The 22,787-nt window shown below is 46.7% G+C and overlaps 2 protein-coding genes across 4 annotated transcripts; one reads left to right on the plus strand and one right to left on the minus strand.

Moving 5' to 3' along the window:
* Positions 1-64: 64 nt before the first annotated feature.
* On the plus strand, positions 65-3,664 carry ERAS (ES cell expressed Ras). Its single transcript, XM_037821945.1, has 2 exons — positions 65-667; positions 2,731-3,664. The coding sequence occupies exon 2, from the start codon at positions 2,771-2,773 to the stop codon at positions 3,455-3,457; it is 687 nt and encodes a 228-aa protein (XP_037677873.1). The 5' UTR covers positions 65-667; positions 2,731-2,770; the 3' UTR covers positions 3,458-3,664.
* Positions 3,665-5,270: 1,606 nt separating this feature from the next.
* On the minus strand, positions 5,271-17,267 carry PCSK1N (proprotein convertase subtilisin/kexin type 1 inhibitor). Of its 3 annotated transcripts, none has more exons than XM_037821783.1 (3): positions 17,205-17,267; positions 6,067-6,533; positions 5,271-5,630 (listed from the first exon to the last, which is right to left on the minus strand). In XM_037821783.1, exons 2-3 carry the CDS (start codon positions 6,498-6,500, stop codon positions 5,435-5,437), a joined length of 630 nt encoding a protein of 209 aa, XP_037677711.1. In that variant the 5' UTR covers positions 6,501-6,533; positions 17,205-17,267; the 3' UTR covers positions 5,271-5,434. The 3 variants fall into 3 exon arrangements, with proteins under 3 accessions (XP_037677711.1, XP_037677710.1, XP_037677709.1); XM_037821782.1 differs by lacking the exon at positions 17,205-17,267 and adding an exon at positions 10,479-10,698; XM_037821781.1 differs by lacking the exon at positions 17,205-17,267 and adding an exon at positions 10,166-10,415.
* Positions 17,268-22,787: the final 5,520 nt, after the last annotated feature.

The raw sequence follows: 22,787 nt of genomic DNA on the forward strand, positions 1-22,787 counted from the left end.
TTCAGTCAAGAAGAAAGGAAATGGGTTAAGGCAAAGGAGGCGGGGCCAGCTAGCATCCCCCTTTTAAGTTTTTGAGATGCCCCGTCCAATGACTCCCGCTCACCATTGGTCAGAACTGTGTCACATGGCTGCCCTAGCGGCAAGGGAGCCTGGGAAAACTCGAGTTACATGCAGATCCGCCTCCAATAAAATCAGGTTCTTCTGTCCTGACACAATAGCTCCTCCCCTGGAGGTCTTTCCCTCCAGGCGTGGACCCTGCCCTCTCGGCAGCTCCCAAAAGCCTGGATCAGGCCGGGACAATCTCCATGGCCTCCAAGAGGCACTCGCAAAACGGTTCCCAAAGTATGGCCATTCAGGTCAAAATCCACACCCACACACACACACAATGCTACCAGGACGCGGGGCAGCAGGCGGGGAGCCCTGCGCACCCCCAAGGGGCCCTCCTTTGCGCACATGTGCTGGTGGGGCTGCAGGGCATGCCCGGGGCATGACCTTGTGCTCACCCCCAGGGCAGCGCCAGGGTGCCGGCGGGAGGTACCCGAAGCAGCGCCGCGCATGCCTACAACCCCCTTCCCCAACACTTGCTGTGCGGGCTGGGTGCAAGTACCTAGGCTTTCTGTGAGAGCGCCGGCCGGGGAGAAACGGGACCACCTTTCCCAGCATAGAGGTGAGCCGAGCCGGCCGGGCCTCTAGTTTCCGGCCCGGACCCCGACCCTGTACCCGACCTGGGAGGTCTTTTCGGAGCCGGGTTTTAGGGGCGTGAGCGAGGTCGGGAAGGTCCCCATGTCTTGGGCTTGGAGGAGTCCTTCCCCTACCCCTCCCCTTCTCCGCGAGGTCCTCAGCCAACCTCCCAGCCCCTCGCTCCCATGGCTTGTAAAGGGGAGACCTGGGCCAGGGTTTCCACCCTGCAATGGATTGAGAAGGCTGAGACCCCTCTTTTGCTGTATCCCCGAGGGGCATGGTCACCTCACTGAACCTCGCCTGGTAAAGCCGAGCGGGTGTCGTGAAGGGTGGGAATGCCAGGCAAATCACCTGGTGCCTACTAAGCACTCAGTAAATATCTGCTGCCCTTATTATCATCGTGCCCACCTTGGTCAAGGGGATGGAGCCCTTCTCATGTCTCTTCCACCTCAGATGATGGCATCTTCAGCTTCGCAGGGGCTCAGGCTCAAAACTTAGGACAGCCCCACCCTCATCTCCCACCCCCCTACACTCCTACCTTTTAAACTCTAAAGTAATGTTTCAGGAAATCCTGTCAGTCCACCTTCAGATTCTATCCGGAATCCTACCTCTCCTCACGAGGCCCACGGCCATCACATGGCCACCACCATTGTGGGTGGTCTGGACTGCTGCAGTGGCTCCCGCCTTGCTGCTCCCATTGTCTTCCCCTCCCCAGTTTGTCCTCACAGCTGTGTCTTCTCCCTCTTTCTCTCCTCGGACTGTTGGGGACCCCCAGAGCTCTGTCCCTTGCTTACTTCTCCCCTTATCCCCCACTCCCCATCCTGAGCGAGCACATCCAATGTCCATCTTCAGTCATCCCTCTGGACTGAGGATGCCAAAGCTGGATCCCCATCTGAGCCCTTGCCCCCCACCCCTTCAGCTCCAGCTCCCAAACTCAATATACCGCCCCCCCCCCCGCCCCAGTACCTCAAGCCCACCAATCTTCCCCCAAACTGCCACTGCTTGTGGTTTCCAGAGTTGTGATGCCAGCACCAGGAACTAACGCCCATAAATATTTACTGAATGACTTTGTAGTGATTTACTAAATTGAGTGCTTGCAAGTGCAGGATACTCTACTTAATCACCTTGTTTATTGTCATTTCTCACCACCAGGATATAAGCCTCACCAGGGCAGTGATTTTAGTCTTATTTTGTTTGCTGCCATATCCCCAACACCCGCCCAATTCCTGGCACACAGTAAGATTCTTGAATTAATGAATGAGGATTAAGTTATAATAATGCCTCACATTTATCCAGCACCTTCTGCGTGCTCATCACCTATTCCAAAAATATATTTTACTGATTTATCTCGTTTATTGTCTGTCTCCCCCTCTAGAATGTAACCTTCACATGAAGGCCAGAATTTCTGGTCTATTTCTTTTTTCATCTCTGTATTCTGGCCACATGGTAGGTAATCAATAAATGAATGCTGAATAATGAATAACTAAGGATTAAATTATAATGATAATGGCTAACATGCTCCCTAATTTACTTATTTTTTTGGTTAATCATCCATCTCCACCCCTTTGAACATAAACTCCCTGAGGGTAGGCTTCTAAATGTGCGCATACTGTATGACAGGGAAACAAAGCAGACAAAATTCCTGCCCTCCAGAAAGGGAGGTGGTGACTGCAAGTGGGCACTGGGGTTCTTTTCAGGGTGATGAAAATCTTCTAAAATTAGGTCATGGTGATGGTTGAGCAACTCTGTGAATATCCTAAAAACCATTGAATTGCTCACTTTAAATGGGTGAACTTGATGGGATGTAAATCATATCGCAGTAAAGCTGGTAAAACAAAACAAAACATCCCTGCCCTCACAGAGTTTTATGTTGTAGAAGGGAGAGAAAGAGAGACCATAAAGAACAGACATAATTTATATAGCATATCAGGTGATTAGCACATGTGAGGCACTCAATAAATGTTTATTCAGTGACACCCAGCTGTCCCCTCTCCCCATATGATCTCACCTAACCTATCCCAGTTTTCTTTCTGCTTTTCCTACTTGCAGGGCCTGCCGTCCACTTCTCCTGGAGTTGCCCACTGGCAGCATGGCACTGCCCACGAAGTCTAGCATCTTCAACCTGGGCCTGGGCACATGGAACCTTAGCTCCCAGGAGGAGAGGCACAGGTCTCTGGCACGCTGCCAGGGTGTCAGCCAGCAGCTACCCGAGTACAAGGCGGTGGTGGTGGGTGCCAGCGGCGTGGGCAAGAGCGCACTGATCATCCAGCTGAACTACCAGTGCTTTGTGGAGGATCATGACCCCACGATCCAGGATTCCTACTGGAAGGAGGTGGCCCTGGGCCGTGGGGGCTGCATCCTGAATGTGCTGGATACAGCAGGGCAGGCAACCCACAGGGCTCTGCGTGACCAGTGTGTGGCCATCGGTGACGGTGTGCTGGGGGTCTTTGCCCTCGACGACCCCGCCTCTCTAACCCAGCTGCAGCAGATGCGGGCCACCTGGGGCCCTCACTACACCCAGCCCCTCGTCTTGGTGGGCAACAAGTGCGACCTTGTGACCTCTGCTGGAGATGCTCATGCTGCCGCTGCAGCCCTTGCCCAGAGCTGGGGGACCCCCTTCGTGGAGACCTCAGCCAAGACCCGCCAAGGTGTAGAGGAGGCCTTTTCCCTGCTTGTCCATGAGATCCAGAGGGTCCAGGAGGCCATGGCAGGGGCCCAGGGGGAGAGGGCCCAGCCCCAGAAGATCACTTGCCGCTGTGGCTGCTCTGTGGCCTGAAGGTCTTCATCAAGAAAAGCAGCCCCTCACCCACTCCCAAGATGATGGTTCCTTTCACACGAGACCCTCCCCCTACCCCAGAGCAACTAGCTGCTGGAATACCTTTGGTGTCCTGGGGATAGATAGACCCCTCTCTCAGGGAGGTTTCCATTTGGTTTACGTTACATTTAGTGTTGGTGGTGGTGAGTCAGGTTGAGAAATTTTGTGCAAAAGTAAATAAATGATGTTCCTAGTTTTCAAAACAACCTCTGTGCCAAGTGTCTTCTGGGTGGGGTGGGACTGTAGAACATAATTTGAATTATGAGAACTCTGTCATTCAAGAAATTTGGGGGAGCCCCCTGTATGCCAGGCCTTGCTTCAGATGCGAGGGATGTAGAGGTGAACAAGACATGTAGATAAGACATTCCTGGGGCGGGGGGAGGGTGCAGGTGAAGGAAAATTAAACAGATATGTAGCACAAAGTTAGTGATAAAGGGTATGTATTAAAGGCAGGGGAGGGAATAGAGTAGCAGGGATGCTCCTTAGCCAGGGAAGTCAAGGAAAGTCTTGAGTGGGTGACATTTGAACAAAAACTGGCAGGTAGCTGGGGAGAGAAGGAAGAGCCAGCGCAAAGGTCACAGTCACAAACCAGCCACCACCACTCCAACCCACAGTGTCTTCAAGGTCTGGGACAAGAGGCCAGAGGTAGAGATTGGCTACATTATATGATTAGATATTTTAAAATGACAAATCAAGCTAACAAACACAGACACAATACATCCTCCCTACCCCCCTACCTGGACAAATACACTTCCTTAATGACCCGGAAGTCCAGGTTGGAAAGTCTCAGATTCCTCAGGGGTGGGGAGGGCTGACCCCAAGCCCTTTCTCTCTCACCTCACCATGCCCCTGCCCACATCACGAAGATGCCTAGGTATGCATGTGAACATCCGGGCCAGCACAGTCCGAGCGCCACTCACACTTCTCACAAACAGCTCCCCCCCTTGACAAACCCCTCGGGCCTCAGGAGGATGGATTGCGGCAAGATGCTGGTGCAGGCCCTGAAAGTGTTCTTAAAGGCCTTTGAGCTCCCCAGTCCCCAATGAGGCCTGTGTGCCAGTTTGGATATATTATGTCCCCCAGAAAAGCCATGTTCTTTAATTCCAGACTTTAGTCTTCATAAGTTCACTGGACTAATATTTAAGAGAGCTCAAAAGCCAACACTGCTGTTGATACTTAGAGATGCTTGGAGATGCAGATAGAAGGATATTTGGAGATGCTAAGCTAAGAGATGAAGCCCCCAGTTTGCCCCGGAGAAGCTAAGAGAGGACCCCCAGACGCTTAGAGAGAAATGCCCTGGGAGAAAGAAGCAAGGATGCACAAGAGCTGAGAGAGAGAAGCCCAAAGACATTTTGGAGAAAGTCATTTTGAAACGCAACCCGGGAGCAAAGAACCAGCAGACGCCAGTCACGTGCCTTCCCAGCTGACAGGTGTTCTGGATGCCATCAGCCTTGGCCTTTCTTCAGTGAAGGTATTATCTTGTTGATGCCTTAGTCTGGACACTTCTATGGCCTTCGATCCCCTTTATAAAAGCCAGTCCATTTCACCTATTTTGCATAATGGCAGCATTAGCAAACCGGAACAGCCTGAAAGGGGGGACACAGGATCCTGGAGGATCTGCCTTTGTGTATTTGGATGCCTCCCCCAGTGAGGAGAGGCATAGCCTGGGGGAAAGCGGGAGGGGCCCCTCAGCCCTGATCTAAGGGCAGCCACCACCACCCAGCCCTCCAGCCGCCCCCCTCCCCCCACACACACTACCACTCAGACAAGCGTATAGCTGCTTCAGATCATATTTATTGTGGAGCCAAGGGGTGGGGATCTTGGAGTTAGAGGGCAACCGGGGCTGTAAGCCGTTCTCCACGCGTTGAGGGAGAGCAGTCTGGGAGGTGGAGGCGTGGGCAGTCCTGGGTCGGAGGGCCTGCGGGACTCCCGCGGTGCTCAGGGTGGCAGGAGGCGACGCGCCGGCGCCTGGGGCGCGGGGGTCTCCAGGCGTTTCACGCGCAACAGCGCCCCCAGTACGCCCTCAGAGGGCACCGCAGGGCCCAGATCTTGCTCTGCCGCGCGGCGAAGGCGGCGCGGGACTGCCGCAGCCTCGGGGTCCGCATTCCCGGCGAGAAGCCGCCCCAGCAAATACCTGCCGGGGAAGCAGAGCGGTGAGCCCTGATGTGTCTACGTGTCACCACCGGGACCCAGACTGCACGGCTCCAAATCCCACTTACCGCCTGGGGACCCGGCCGTCCCCGACCCACTGCTTGCAGGAGACAGACGCCCCCACCTCCACCTCCGATCCCCAAAACTCTGGCGCCTTCCACGGACTTCCCCACCCTAGAAGCCCGGCATCGGAGGCCCCCTCTCCCATGTCATCCCTGTCCTTCCAACCAGGCATCTTTGACCCCACGCCCTGAATCCGGGAGCCCACTGCCTCCCAGGTCCTGGACCCCCGCCCCTCCCCAGGACTAGCTGCCCGCTCCTCCACCCGGAGCAGAAGGACCCCGCAGTCCCTCGCAGCCCCCAGTCCTCATCTTCCCGGGATGCGGGCGCCTGCCCCCTTCCCATCCCTTGCTGAGTACCTCAGCAGCTCGGGGTCCACATCGGGCGTCTCGTCGCCGGTGTCCTCGGCGTCGGGACCGGCGGGGCCGTCCTCGTAGGCTGGGGGCCGGGGTCTGAGAGCAGCGGCGGGGGCGGGGGCAAGCTGGGCTGCGAGGGCTGCAGGGTCAAGGCGGGCGCGGAGCAGGGCGCGGGCGAGCTGCGCGGCGGGCGCGTCCGGGTCGTCGTCCAGGGCCAGGCCCGGGTCGGAGGCGCGGGGAGCGCCCCAGAGGCCCAGCAGCTGCGCCAGGACGCGTGCCTGCTGATCCTCGGCCTCCTGGGCCTCGGCCCGCGCCCGCTCCTGCCGTTCAGCCTCCAGCAGGTGCGCCAGCGCCCGCGCCAGCTCCTGCACCGCGCCCGCAGCCTCTCCCCGGGGCACCGCCCGCCGAAACCGGCGGGGAGCGCCAGCTTCGGTCATGGGCTGCGAGGGTGCGCCCAGACCACGGGGCTCCTGCGGGAACATGAGGTGGGGGAAAAGATGAGCGTCAGCGTCCGCGGGGCCAGGGACTCCCAGCCCGGGAGGCTACGTGGACTTCACATATTCCCAGATGCAACCAAAAGGCCCAGAAGATACTTAGACACCCTGAAGGTCACGGGACCCCCACAAATATCTCCAGACACATTTAAGACCACTAAAGATCTCTAGATCCCCCAGGGACTTCCTAGTGATTCCCAGAACTTGCTCTAGGGTTCCTGGAGACCTTCAGTCATTCTAAAGACTCCTTTAGATCCCTGAGACTCCCCCAAACCTCTCTATCACCTTCTAGTATGCCCCCAGAAACTCCAAATACCTCTGCAGAATCCTAAGACCCTCCCCCTAAATCCCTCATACGCCTCCAGTGACCTCCCAGTGAGTCCCAGGACCAGACCCAGATACCCCAGGAGAACCTCAGACACACAAGGGCCCCAACAGGCCCCTTGAGACCCCCAGATATCCCCCAGTGACCTCCTGGTGACTCCCTGAGACCTCCTAGTGCCCCTGTTGACTCCCAGACCCTCAGATACCTGATTGTGCTAGTCACATACAAACACACAAAACACACACACAGCAACTCACACTTAAGTCTTGCAAGTATGTAGCTTTCACTTCTGGTAATAAGAGGGACTACAAACTGGGAAAAACCCTCCTACTACAGAACTGCTAAAAAAAACTGGATATGTTATTTTTAAATACTTTTTCAAAGGCATTGTTAAATATCTGCCTCAATCCAAAAGTCAGCCCTAATTCTTAAGGGAAAAACACTAAATGCATAAGCATTTCCCCTAAAGTCAGGAACAAGACAAAAATGTCCCCTATCACCTCTGTTATTTAATAGTGTTCTGAAGATACCTGCTAAAGCAATCAGATAAGGAAAGAGAAGTTAGAGGAACAAAATTTTGAAATAAAGGGGTAAAATTATCAGGATGTGTATATAATATGATTATATATAGGGAACGCTTAAATAATCAACTGAAAAATCACTACAAAAAATAAGGGAATACAACATTAATATAGAAAATTCTATAGCTGTCATATCTACCATCATCGCTCCATCTGTGGTTTCTTTATGAATATATAAGCAAATGCAAATATAAGTTCCTATTGTTCACTTCTTTTACCCAAAAGGTGGCAGACTGTTCTGCACCTTGCTTTTTGGAGTTTTCTATCTATATTAGCACATTGACAGCATTGCACTCACTCTCTCTCTTTCTCTCTCTCTCTCTCTCTTTCTCCCTTTTTCTTTTCCTCTCCTTCCTTTATTGAATCCCTTTGTGTGGATGTACAATAGTTTATTTAACCAGACTCCAGTTATAGACATTTGGGGTGTTTTCAATCTTCTGTTAAACTTATCAACAATCCTGGGGTGAATAATCTAGTTCCTATGTCATTTGGCACCTGTGCAAATTAAGCCACAGGATAAATTACCCAACGATGAATTTTCAGTTCAGGCAACTGTGGTAAAATTTCAGTACGTTTAAAGAAATAAAAGAGGGCATTAAAAGTATGAGTAAGCAACAAAAGACCACAAAAATGACCACGAAGATCTGAAAAAGAAGCATCTAGAACATCTAGAAATATATTTTAAATGAAATTAAAAAATCAAAGGACAGGTTAAACAGCAGATTCAGCTCTGCTGAAGGAAGTAATAGAATGGAACAGAGTTCAGAGATAGACTCATACATTTTGACATTTGCTACATGATGGTCGTGACATTGCAGAGCAGTGGGGATGGGATTGACTTCTTCAATAAATGATGTAGGAATAACAAGTCATCCAAAGTCATGAAAAATGGAAAGGCAAAGACAAATAAATTTGACTGCATTCAATATTAAGAATGTCTTTTTATCTCAAGACACCATAAAAAGAACAAAAAGTAAAACCATGGAGAGGGAGGGGATGCCTGCTATATAAATAATCAATAAAGGATTAGTACTCAAACTGTACAAAAAATTCCTGAAAGCCAATAAGAGAAAAAGAAACCAATACGAAAAATGAGAATACATGAAACATATTTCACAAAATTAAGAAATGCTTAATAAATGTATGAAAAATAGTCAACCTCCTTAGTAATCAGGGAAATGCAAATTAAAGCCCTATCAAGTGTTGCCATGGATAAGGAAAAAATGGAAACTCTCATACATTGCTGGTGGGAATTAAAATGGCAAAATAACTTTGAAGAGCAATTTGGCAATGTGTAGAAAGATGTACATATCCTATGGCTCAATCCTGGGGTGTGACACTCCGGAGCAACTCTTGCACTTATACAATTGGATACGAGTTCATGAAAGATTACTACAGCACTGTTCAAAATAGCATTAAAAGTGGGGGGAGGGACAAAGAAAGAAAAGCCTGGAAACAACCCAAAAGTCCACTGACAGGAGAATGTGTATACAACTCATGGTATACTACTCATGGTATACTCACAGAATGAAATATGTAGCAATACAAATAAATGAATTACAGCCACGTACCTCAATATGGATAAATCTCATGAACAATGTAGAGCAAAAAAAGCAAGTTGCAGAATTCCACCGCAGACTCCCTGAGACAACCAGGCACCCCAATGACATTCCTAGTGACCCCTAGTGACTACCAGAAGCCAGACTCTGGGTTCCAGCCCATTTGTGTGATGTTGAAAAGCAAGAAAAATGAAACAATATATTCTCTAGCAAGACATAGGTAAGTGATAAACTACAAATAAAAATTTGAGATCAAGGAACAGAAAATACAGGATAATGATGATGAGGAAGGAGGGTTGCCCACAGACGCTTCTAATATATTGGTCATGCTCTATTTCTTAGGCTAGGTGGTGGATGTGGAGGTTTATTTGATCAATTTTCCTCACATCATACATAGATTATATATATATTATATATATATATATATAAAATCATTTTTAACTCTTCCATCCTTGACGCAGACAGTCCTGAAAAGCAACAGGAGGAAGCTGCTGCAGGTGCTCTTGCCTGGTGCCCACCACTCCTCAGCCCCCCACTCTCATTGGGGGGAATCACACCCTCACCAGCAATCACAGCCTCACAAACACTCACCTGGGGATGCAACCCCAACACATGCTACATCCAAGGAATGGCGCACATTCACACACGCGGCTGCCTATGCAGTTACCAACGCCAGGCCACCCAGCTCCAAGGACACGCGCCACCCCCTCCAAGACACAAATGCCGCACGGAGACATCATGGCCCCTTTCCCCACCGCGACAGAGCTCCATGAAGAAACAGCGGGAGACAGCGTCACGAATGCGCATACAAAATCCCCGCCACGCAGTCCAACCGAACCAAAATAAAATGTGTAGACTGGGATGCAAAGACCACCCCTTCCCACACAAAACCGAAATCACACAGACACACACAGAGACACACAGAAAGACACGCCCATATGCCACACCATCGCAGATCAGGCTTCACAAGCACACAAAGTCACGCAGGAAAACAAGATCCAACCCCATTATCGCACACACTGCACACCCGGGCACACGACGGCACCTTCGTATGGACGCTCGGAAGCGGTCACACGAAAGGACACACCCTTACAAGGACACGATACCCCCACCCCCCTGTCATTGCATCATGCGCACACATACCGATTTGCACACACCCTCCATTAACGCGCCCCAGTCCGATGGACAGCGCCTCGGGCGGCAGGCCCAGCTTAGGGTCAAGTGGGCAAGGCCGAGCTGGGGACGCCACCACCCTGCGGATCCAGAGACTGAGCCTGGTCTCGGGTGCGCCGGCCTGGTCTGGGGGTGGACTGGCGTGGGGACCTCAGGCCACCTTCGCCGATCTCTCCGCACTGGCCAGGAGCTTGTCCAGCAAGGGCGAGGCAGCGAGGCACCGACCCCAGCCCCCAGCATCCTCCGCCCCAACCCCCCACCCCGCGCCCAACTAGGGTCGCACCTTGACCTGCCGAGCGCAGAGCGCGGGGGGCGGCCGAAGTAGGCCCAACAGCAGCAGCACCAACAGGCTGAAGCCCCCGGCCCGCGGCCCGCCGAGCAGCGGCGACCTCGCCATGCTGCCCCAGCGAGCCGGGCTCCGGTCGGGCGGACTGGCTGGCAAGTGTGCAGCGCCCGGGCTAGCGGGCAAGGCTGCGGTCCTCTGCGGCTGCGCACGCCCGGGAACCGTGCCTTCTCCTGCCCTCCCCCCTCCTCCCTACCCCCCCCCCCCCCCGCCACTCTACGCAGGCGCAGCCTCAGGTCTCTGGCAGACCCTCCATCCCGCCGGTCGCCATGGAGATGTCCAAGGGGCAAGGTGGAGAGCTGGAGCCTGAGATGGCGGTTGCTATGGCAGCCGGAGGGCAGTTGCCAGGGCAACAGACCTTGCTGTCGCCTTAGAAGACAGGAAAAATGGACTCAGTGAGGGTGAAATCGGGTCTGGTGCCCACCTTTCCCTCCTTAAGGAGGAGACGTAACGTTACTTCACTTTTGGATCGAAGATTATGGATCGCTTACTGTGGGCCAGGCTTTTTAGAGGGCAAAGGGATTGAATCCAGATGATGAGACAGCTACGGCTCAGCCCCACATCTGCGAAAAGGGGTTTCGTGGTAACTGCCCCTCAGATGGTTTGGGAGATTTAATAAGAATGGCATTCAGTAGGAGCTCAATAAATACTTTCTGTCTACTCCTTGTCTGTATTTACTTGTTTCTCCATGGATAGAAAGATCTTTTATTCCTAAATTATTCCAGACAAGATTTCAAGCCACTTAAAATGATGTATCAATGATAACAAGATTTTGGCAAAATGTATATTATGTTTATCCATCCAGAATAAAAATGTTGGGAAGGAAATGTTAACAGTGGTTCTTTCTAGGTAGGGAGATAACTAATGGTTAGTTTGTCACTTTCTCCTTTATGCTTTTCTCTGTTGTCTGAAAAAAAAAGTTACGAATGCGCGTTGCTATTATAATCGGATTTAAAAACAATAATGATATTTCATTTGGAATTAAAAATAGTATAGTAACCCTTACAACTCAAAACTGGGCAAAGGCAAGTAAACACAACGAGATACTATGTCACACCCACTAGAATGGCTGTTAGTTTAAAAATCGGGAAATAACCAATGTTGGCGAAGCTGTGGAGAAATAGGAACCCTTGTACATTGTTGGTGGGAATGTAAAATGGTGCAGCTGCTGTGGAAAAGTTTGGCGGTTTCTCAGAAAGTTAAGTATAGAATTACCATATGATCCAGCAGTCCGGCTACTAGGTACAAACCCAGAATTGAAAGCAGGGACTCGAACAGATATTTGCATAGCACCGATGTTCATAGTAGCATCATTCACAATTGCCAAAAGGTGGAAGCAACCCAATTGTCCATCAACAGATGAATAGATAAACAAAATGTGGTGTATACTTACAATGGAATATATTCAGCCATAGAAAGTAATGAAGTGCTAGTACATGCTACAACATAGATGAGCCCTGAAGACAGCACGTTGAGTAAAATAAGCTGGATACAAAAGGACAAATATGGAAGATCTCACTTAGATGAAATAATGAGAATATGTAAATTCATAGTCAGGAATTAGAATAAAGGTTAACAGGGGCTGAGATGCAGGTGGAGAATGGGGAGTTAATGGCTAATTGGTACAGAGCTTCTGTTTGGGGTGATGGAAAAGTTTTTGTAACGGGTGGTGGCAATGGTAGCACAACATTGTAAATGTAATTAATGCCTCTGAATTGTACACTTGAAAGTGGTTTAAATAGGAAATGTCAAGTTGTATACATGTTTCTACAATTAAAAGTTTTTTAAAAAATCATGCCGGGGTGTGACTGTACAACCTTTACTTAAAACTTCAGAAAGATTGAAGGATCAGAGTAGTATTCAGTCACAGAAAGAGCTCTTTGAAGAGAGATAAATGTGTGCTCACAGAAACTCCCAATCAAACCATAGGCCATCTAGAAAGTTTAAGTGAGTTGTTACTTAGTCAACTCAAGAGGAACCCAAACATGACTCCCAGGAGTGTAAATCTCCTTGACAATGCTGGACATGACTCCCAGGGATGAGCCTGGACCCGGCATTGTGGGATTGAGAAAGTCTTCTTGACCAAAAGGGGGAAGCGAAATGAAACAAAATAAAGATTCACTGGCTGAGAGATTTCAAATGGAATTGAGAGGTCATTCTGGAGGGTATTCTTATGCATTATATAGACATTCCTTCTTAGTTTTTAGTGTATTGGAATAGCTAGAACAAAATACCTGAAGCTGTCGAACTGCAGCCCAGTTGCCTTATTCTTGAAGGCGACTGTATAACTATGCAGCTTACATGATGTGGCCGTGTGATTGTGAAAACCCATGGCTCACACTCCCTTTATCCAGTGTATGGACGATGAGTAGAAAAATGGAGACAAAAATTAAATGAAAAATAGGGTGGGATGGGGGGGCTGGGATGTTTTAGGTGTTCTTTTTTATTTTATTTTTCTTCTTCTTTTTTTTTTTGAGTAATGAAAATGTTCAAAAATTGATTGTGGTGATGAATGCACAGCTACATGATGGTACTGTGAACAATTGATTGTACACTATGGATGATTGTATGGTATGTGACTATATCTCAATAAAATTGAATTTTTTAAAAAAAGAGGAACCCAAGGTAGGAAAGGATTTATCTGGAAAAGATACGTGGATATGGCTTTTCTCCAATGGAGTGAACCCCACTGAAATCCATGGGAGACTCACAAAGTATTAGTTCAGCAAAAATACTGTCAGTTTGGACCAAAAGGGACAGAAAAAGTATAAAATGAAAGGAGGCTGTCAGACCCCCAAGACTCTAATGCCAGGATGTAGGCTGATAAAATTGCACAACTGCAAACCCCTTTTGTGAAAAAAGAAAGGAGGGCTGAACAGAGACCCTGAAACCTAATTAAGGAACTCCTAATATTTGTCTGGCTGGATTTCAGAACTGTGGTGACTCCTTTGTACATTCCATTTTCACCCTTTTTGAACAGGAATGTCTATAGTTGTTATCCATTGTACATGGGGAGGGGGCACAGATAACTTGTCTCTTTAGTTTTATAGATTGACAGATCAAGAGGAACTACACCCAATGATCCTCATCCACCCCGGAACCCAATTCTGTTGACGAGATTCTGAACTTTCAGCAGATGCTATAATGGGAGGGGACTCTTGGGGACCTTGGGTGGGGTGACTGTATTTTGCAGGTAAGAAGGAAGTGAATCATTGAGGGGTCAGAAGGCAGAATGTGGCAGACAGATTCTTACAGTTCCCCTACCCATGATTCCCGCATCCAGTAATTCATGCCCTTGCATCTCATGGGTGTTACCTTTGACTTGCTTCTAACCAGTAGAATGTGGCGAAGGGGGTGAGATGTGCTGAGATGTATGTGATTACTTGTACGTGATTATGTTACATAAGGTTGTACTGTCCATTTGTGAGGAACCTCTCCCTTGCCGGCTTTGATGAAGTAAGTGGCCACTTTGGGGAACCCTATACGGCAAAGGACAATGAGCAGCCACTAGGAGCTGAGGGTGGCCTCTAGCCAACAGCCAGTAAGAAGCTGATGCCCCTAGCCTACAACTGCAAGGAACTGAATTCTGCCAACAACCTGATGAGCTTGGAAGCACATCCTTCCCTGGTCAAGCCTAAGATGAGACTGCAGCTCAAGTCAACATCTTGACTGAAGTTTTGTGAGACCCTAAGCAGAGGACCTGACTGAGTCTGGACTCCTGATCGACATAAACAATGAGATAATAAATGTATGTTGTTTCAAGTTATTAATTTTGTAGTAATATTGTTACACAGCAATAGAAGACTAATGTAAATGGGATAAGTAAGACCTCTGTGGAGAAAATGTTAAAACTTCTTTAACCCAGATGGCTGAAAGACCTTAATGTAAAAGGAAAAAAATTAATTAATAGAAAATATACTAGGGATGGGGAAGGACTTCTTAAACAAAATGCCAAAAGCACAAAAGACAAGGAAGATTGTAGATGATGATAAACCCATCAAAATTTAAGGTTTCTGTTTAATGAATGACCCCATACACAAAGTTAACAGACAGGCTGGGAAATGATATTTGCTATATCTGAAATGGGAAGAGGTTAAACATCCAGAATACGAGAGGGACTGTGGAAAATCAAGGAGAAAAAGACAGGAAGCCCAAAGAAAGATGGCCAAAGGATAGAGACAAGTCACACAAGAGGAAACCCATGAAGTTATCAAGCATATGAAGAGATGCTCAACTTCATTAATGATTAGAGAAGGGAAAATTGTGAAAATTTAAAAATAAATAATGTGACTCGGGCAAGATGGCGGCATAGAGAGGAGTGGAAGCTAAGTAGTCCCCCTGGAACAACTACAAAAAACCAGAAACAACTAGTAAATAATCCAGAATAACTGCGGGGGACAAACGAGACCATCCATTCATCATACACCAACCTGAATTGGGAGGAATGCCCGAGAACACAGCATAAAATCTGTAAGTAAAACCTGCGGAACCAGGTCGGGAGACCCCCTCCCCCATAGCCCGAGCTGCAGAGCCGCGTGGTGCCACAGAGAAGCTCTCTCCCAGCAAGTGAATACAGCTCAGCTGAGCTCCAACTGGGGTTTTAAGTAGCGAGTGTGAACTGCTCACTACAGGTACGCAGCCCCAAAAAACAGACAGAGGCTTTGGGTGACGACTGACCTGGGAGAGCCGGAGGGTTGCCTTGGACTGGGTCTGAAGGGGACTATCTGTTTCTTTTTTGGCTCAGTGGAGAAAGCCCCAGTCATTTTCAGTTTCCAGGGTTGTGACTCTGGGAAGGGTGGAAACAGCACAAGCAGAGAGTGAGACCATTGAAATGCTAATGACCTCCACCTGGGGGCTCTGTCTTCTCTAGGAGGAAAGGGGTGGGGCCCTTTCCATTCAGAACCAGACCCCAGAGCCTGGGGGAGCACGGCCATACCTCCTCACACCAGTCAAGAATTATAGGCTAACAGGCATCACCTGCTGGGCAGAAAAGCACAGTGACCCGAGGCATCAAAGGGTGGAGCAATTTTCTAAGACACACCCTCAGGGAAACCAGATACTGAATATTTCTTCCCTCTGGGACCTGAGCCTGTTCTGGTCTGAGAAAACCCGATTTGGATAACCAAGGAAACCATGCCTAGACAACAGAAAATTACAACCTACACTAAGAAAAACAAAGTTATGGCCCAGTCAAAGGAACAAACGTACACTTCAACTGAGATACAGGAATTTAAACAACTAATGCTAAATCAATTCAAAAAGTTTAGAGAAGATATTGCAAAAGAGATAGAGGCTGTAAAGGAAGCACTGGACATGTATACGGCAGAAATCAAAAGTTCAAAAAAACAACTAGTAGAATCTATGGAAATGAAAGGCACAACACAAGAGATGAAAGACACAATGGAAACATACAACAGCAGATCTCAAGAGGCAGAAGAAAACACTCAGGAACTGGAGAACAAAACACCTGAAAGCCTACACGCAAAGGAGCAGATGGAGAAAAGAATGAAAAAATATGAGCAACATCTTCGGGAACTCAAGGATGAAACAAAGTACAATAATGTACGTATCATTGGTGTCCCAGAAGGAGAAGAGAAGGGAAAGGGGGCAGAAGCAATAATAGAGGGAATAATGAATGAAAATTTCCCATCTCTTATGAAAGCCATAAAATTACAGATCCAAGAAGCGCAGCGTACTCCAAACAGAAGAGATATGAATAGGCCTATGCCAAGACACTTAATAATCAGATTATCAAATGTCAAAGACAAAGAGAGAATCCTGAAAGCAGCAAGAGAAAAGCAATCCATTACATACAAAGGAAGCTTCATAAGACTATGTGCGGATCTCTCAGCAGAAACCATGGAGGCAAGAAGGAAGTGGTGTGATATATTTAAGATACTGAAAGAGAAAAACCACCAACCAAGAATCCTGTATCCAGCAAAGCTGTCCTTCAAATATGAGGGAGAGCTCAAAATATTTTCTGACAAACAGACAGTGAGAGACTTTGTGAACAAGACACCTGCCCTACAGGAAATACTAAAGGGAGCACTACAGGGTGATAGAAGACAGGAGTGTGTGGTTTGGAACACAATTTTGGGAGATGGTAGCACAACAATGTAAGTACACTGAACAAAGGTAACTATGAATATGGTTGAGAGAGGAAGATGGGGAGCATGTGAGACACCACAAGAAAGGAGGAAAGATAACGACTGGGACTGTGTAACTTGGTGAAATCTAGAGTATTCAACAATTGTGATAAAATGTACAAATATGGAGGACTCGGGCAAGATGGCGGCATAGAGAGGAGTGGAAGCTAAGTAGTCCCCCTGGAACAACTACAAAAAACCAGAAACAACTAGTAAATAATCCAGAATAACTGCGGGGGGACAAACGAGACCATCCACTCATCACACACCAACCTGAATTGGGAGGAATGCCCAAGAACACAGCATAAAATCTGTAAGTAAAACCTGCGGAACCAGGTAGGGAGACCCCCTCCCCCATAGCCCAAGCTGCGGAGCCGCGTGGTGCCAGAGAGACGCTCTCTCCTAGCAAGCGAATACGGCTCAGCTGAGCTCCAACTGGGGTTTTAAGTAGCGAGTGTGAACTGCTCACTACAGGTACGCAGCCCTAAAAAACAGACAGAGGCTTTGGGTGACGACTGACCTGGGAGAGCCGGAGGGTCGCCTTGACTGGGTCTGAAGGGGACTATCTGTTTCTTTTTCGGCTCAGTGGAGAAAGCCCCAGTCATTTTAAGCTTCCAGGGCTGTGACTCGGGGAAGGGCGGAGACAGCACAAGCAGAGGGCGAGACCATTGAAATGCTAATGACCTCCGCCTGGGGGTTCTGTCTTCTCTAGGAGGAAAGGGGTGGGGCCCTTTCCATTCAGAACCAGACCCCAGAGCCTGGGGGAACACGGCCATACCGCCTCACACCAGTCAAGAATTATAGGCTAACAGGCGTCACCTGCTGGGCAGAAAAGCACAGTGACCCGAGGCATCAAAGGGTGGAGCAATTTTCTAAGACACACCCGCAGGGAAACCAGATACTGAATATTTCTTTGCTCTGGGACCTGAGCCTGTTCTGGTCTGGGAAAACCTGATTTGGATAACCAAGGAAACCATGCCTAGACAACAGAAAATTACAACCTACACTAAGAAAAACAAAGTTATGGCCCAGTCAAAGGAACAAACGTACACTTCAACTGAGATACAGGAATTTAAAACAACTAATGCTAAATCAATTCAAAAGTTTAGAGAAGATATTGCAAAAGAGATAGAGGCTGTAAAGGAAGCACTGGACATGTATACGGCAGAAATCAAAAGTTCAAAAAACCTACTAGTAGAATCTATGGAAATGAAAGGCACAACACAAGAGATGAAAGACACAATGGAAACATACAACAGCAGATCTCAAGAGGCAGAAGAAAACACCCAGGAACTGGAGAACAAAACACCTGAAAGCCTACATGCAAAGGAGCAGATGGAGAAAAGAATGAAAAAATATGAGCAACGTCTCCGGGAACTCAAGGATGAAACAAAGTACAATAATGTACGTATCATTGGTGTCCCAGAAGGAGAAGAGAAGGGAAAGGGGGCAGAAGCAATAATAGAGGAAATAATTAATGAAAATTTCCCATCTCTTATGAAAGACATAAAATTACAGATCCAAGAAGCGCAGCGTACTCCAAACAGAAGAGATATGAATAGGCCTACGCCAAGACACTTAATAATCAGATTATCAAATGTCAAAGACAAAGAGAGAATCCTGAAAGCAGCAAGAGAAAAGCAATCCATTACATACAAAGGAAGCTTCATAGGACTATGTGCGGATCTCTCAGCAGAAACCATGGAGGCAAGAAGGAAGTGGTGTGATGTATTTAAGATACTGAAAGAGAAAAAACCACCAACCAAGAATCCTGTATCCAGCAAAGCTGTCCTTCAAATATGAGGGAGAGCTCAAAATATTTTCTGACAAACAGACAATGAGAGACTTTGTGAACAAGACACCTGCCCTACAGGAAATACTAAAGGGAGCACTACAGGGTGATAGAAGACAGGAGTGCATGGTTTGGAACACAATTTTGGGAGATGGTAGCACAACAATGTAAGTACACTGAACAAAGGTAACTATGAATACGGTTGGGAGAGAAAGATGGGGAGCATGTGAGACACCAGAAGAAAGGAGGAAAGATAAAGACTGGGACTGTGTAACTTGGTGAAATCTAGAGTATTCAACAATTGTGATAAAATGTACAAATATGTTCTTTTACGAGGGAGAACAAGCAAATGTCAACCTTGCAAGGTGTTAAAAATGGGGAGGCATTGGGGGAGGGATGCAATCAGCATAAACTCTAGAGACTGTAACTAATAGAATCATTGTATTATGCTTCCTTTAATGTAACAAAGGTGATATACCAAGGTGAATGCAGATAAGAGGGGGGAATAGGGGAGGCATGTTAGACACTTGACATTGGTGGTATTGTCTGATTCTTTATTCTACTTTGATTTAAGGTTATTTTTCCTTTTGCTGCTTCCTAGCTGTCATTTTTTTTTGTTTCCTCTTTCTTTTGCCTCTCTACCTTCTTTGACTCTCCCTCCTGCCTTGTGGAAGAAATGTAGATGCTCTTGCTTAGTATGAACAGAATGTTCAATTAGAATGAACTTAAATGTTTGGAAATGAACAGGGGTGTTGGTAGCAAGATGTGAGAATAACCAACAGCGCCGAATGGTGTGTGAATGAGGTGGAAAGGGGAAGCTCAGAGTCATATATGTCACCAGAAGGAAAGCTGGAGGTCAAAAGATGGAAATGTATAAAACTGAATCCTATGGTGGGCAATGTCCATGATCAACTGTACAAATACTAGAAATCACTTCATGAACCAGAACAAATGTATGACAATACAATTAGAAGTTAATAATAGAGGGGCATATAGGGAAGAACTATATACCTATTACAAACTATATACTATGGTTAGTAGTATTTCAACATTTTTTCATAAACAGTAACAAACGTACTATATCAATACTAGGAGTCAACAATTGAGGGGGGTTGGTTAGGGATAGGGGAGGTTTAGAGTTTCCTTTTCTTTTTTTCTTTTTTCATCTTTCACTTTATTTCCTGTCTGGAGTAATGAAAAGTTTCTAAAAATTGAACAAAAATTAAGTGTGGTGATGGATGCACAGCTGTATGAGGGTACCCAGGGGCAAGTGATTGTACACTTTGGATCTTTGGATAATTGTATGGTATCTGAACAATCTCAATAAAAATGAAAAAAAAAAATGTACAAATATGTTCTTTTATGAGGGAGAACAAGCAAATGTCAACCTTGCAAGGTGTTAAAAATGGGGAGGGATTGGGGGAGGGATGCAATCAGCATAAACTAGAGACTGTAACTAATAGAATCATTGTATTATGCTTCCTTTAATGTAACAAAGGTGATATACCAAGGTGAATGCAGATAAGAGGGGGGGGATAGGGGAGGCATGTTAGACACTTGACATTGGTGGTATTGTCTGATTCTTTATTCTACTTTGATTTAAGGTTATTTTTCCTTTTGCTGCTTCCTAGCTGTCATTTTTTTGTTACCTCTTTCTTTTGCCTCTCTACCTTCTTTGACTCTCCCTCCTGCCTTGTGGAAGAAATGTAGATGCTCTTGCTTAGTATGAGCAGAATGTTCAATTAGGATGAACTTAAATGTTTGGAAATGAACAGGGGTGTTGGTAGCAAGATGTGAGAATAACTAACAGCGCCGAATGGTGTGTGAATGAGGTGGAAAGGGGAAGCTCAGAGTCATATATGTCACCAGAAGGAAAGTTGGAGGTCAAAAGATGGAAATGTATAAAACTGAATCCTATGGTGGGCAATGTCCATGATCAACTGTACAAATACTAGAAATCACTTCACGAACCAGAACAAATGTATGACAATACAATTAGAAGTTAATAAGAGAGGGGCATATAGGGAAGAACTATATACCTATTACAAACTATATACTACAGTTAGTAGTATTTCAACATTTTTTCATAAACAGTAACAAACGTACTATATCAATACTAGAAGTTGACAATTGAGGGGGGTTGGTTAGGGATAGGGGAGGTTTAGAGTTTCCTTTTCTTTTTTTCTCTTTTCATCTTTCACTTTTTTTCTTGTCTGGAGCAATGAAAAGTTTCTAAAAATTGAACAAAAATTAAGTGTGATGGATGCACAGCTGTATGAGGGTACCCAGGGGCAAGTGATTGTACACTTTGGATCTTTGGATAATTGTATGGTATCTGAACAATCTCAATAAAAATGAAAAAAAATAAAAAAAAGTAAATAAATAATGAAAGATTACTTTACACCCATCTTATTGGCAAAAATTAGAAAACTGAATCATGCCAAGTGTTGAGATGTTGAATCTTCAAGTATGGACTTGAGCAGCCATTCTGGATTGTTGTCAGGCAATACCTAACAAATGAAGTTCTATATATCTAGCCTCTACACCAGAGTTGTCAAGTACACAGCAAAAAGGGGGTGTACCACCCATACTGGAGGGAGTCTGGGAAAATTCCCTCTTAGAAAGGGTATTTAGGCTGAGAACTGAAGATCCAGGAGGAGTTAGCCAGGGGAAAGGGTGTAAGGGAAAAGTATTTCAGGCAGCAGGAACTGCAAATGAAAAGGCGCTAAGGTGAGAAGCAGCTTGGCAAATTCAAGGAACTGAAGTAAGTCCTGAAAGCCTGAAGCCCAGCAGTGACATGTTTTGATTTGCTATTTTTTAAAGCCTTCTGGGAAAGTGTAACAAAATGGTCTAGTAGCACTCTCATTTATCTTCCTCCCTACCCCAAATTCCTCAGAGCAACCCCAAAAATACATTGAAAAGAAACTCCTTGGTGGTGCTTGTCAAGAAATGGAGCCATCAGTGGACCAGATATTCCGAAGCAGTCTCTAAAAGAGAGAAAGCAGATGGAATCAGGCTGATGTGGGAAAAAAAAGAGATAAGGTAACCACACCCAAAATACATTTGCAGAAATAAAAACAAGTTCGATGACTCTCTCTGGTGGTCATACATACTGTTTGCCATTATTGTCACTTCTTTTCTCCCTTCCAGGAACATGGAATATAATAGGATCACACTTCCTGAGTGGGACCATGAGTTGTGAGTGGAAGTGGTACGTGTCACTTCAGGCTGGAACATTTCATTGCCAATGAGAGATACTACAGACCTCTCTTTCCCTCTATTTCCCTTAAACAGTATTTGTTTTCTGTTGCTCCCAAATGGATCTCAAACATGAACCTCTCCCATGAACTCCAGATACAAATCCAGCTGCCTGCCCAACATCTCAGCTTGGTTGTTTAATAGGCATCTCAATATTAACTTGTCCAAAGTGGAACTCTTGATTTACTGCCTCCCCCCACCCAAAAAGAATCCTGCTCCTCCCTTAGTCTTCCCTCATCTCAGTAAATGGCCCATCATTCGCCCAGCTTCTCAAACTGAAAACGCTGAAGTCACCCTTGGCTCCTCTCTCTCTTTTTCTCACCCCCACATCTAATCTCTGAGGAAATCCTATTGGCTCCACCTTCAAACTATATCCATAATTGTGGTAGTGTGGAGGCTGTATGTATCCCAGAAAGGATTATGTTCTTTTAATCCATTCCTATGGGTGTAGATAATCCATTCCTATTGGAGGTGGGACCATTTGATTAGGTTATTTCTTTTGAGGCCTGCCCCACAGTGGGTCTTAATCCTCTTATTGGACTCCTTTATAAGAGAATAAAAGAACACACAGAAAACAGAGAGAAACACCTAGAGAAGTTTAGGGAAAAGGCCACAGATGGAGAAGTCAGAAGCTGAAGAAAAGACACCCAGAAGGGAAGAACCAGCAGACATCGCCATGTGCCTTGTTATCTGACAGAGGAGCCCAAGCTTGCCGTTAACCCATCTTTAGAGACGGTATCATCTTGTTGATGCCTTAATTGGGACATTTTCATGACCTTAGAACTGTAAATTTGTAAGCTAATAAATCCCCATTGTTAAAAGCCAGTCCGTTTCTGGTATATTGTATTTGGTCAGCTTTAGCAAACCAAAACAGTAATCTAATCATTCTTACCACCTCCACTGCTATCCCCACCATTGCTCATCTGGACTCTTGCAGAAACCTTCTCAGTAGCTTTCCTGCTTCCTCCCTTGCCCCCTTACAGTCTCTCATCCTCACAACAGCCAGAGGGATCCTGTTAAATTCTAACTCAAGTAAGGAAACTTATCTACTCA

The sequence above is a fragment of the Choloepus didactylus genome, chromosome X (genome assembly GCF_015220235.1).
Source record: "Choloepus didactylus isolate mChoDid1 chromosome X, mChoDid1.pri, whole genome shotgun sequence".
Taxonomy (NCBI): Eukaryota; Metazoa; Chordata; class Mammalia; order Pilosa; family Megalonychidae; genus Choloepus; species Choloepus didactylus.

Coding starts and splice junctions, on each gene's coding strand:
- PCSK1N (XM_037821782.1), bottom strand. CDS start 10,592: ATGGCGAGGTCGCCGCTGCTCGGCGGGCCGCGGGCCGGGGGCTTCAGC. Junction 6,534..10,478: donor TCTGCGCTCGGCAGGTCAAG/GTGCGACCCTAG, acceptor ATGTTCCCGCAG/GAGCCCCGTGGTCTGGGCGC. Junction 5,631..6,066: donor GTGGACCCCGAGCTGCTGAG/GTACTCAGCAAG, acceptor CTTCCCCGGCAG/GTATTTGCTGGGGCGGCTTC.
- ERAS (XM_037821945.1), top strand. CDS start 2,771: ATGGCACTGCCCACGAAGTCTAGCATCTTCAACCTGGGCCTGGGCACA.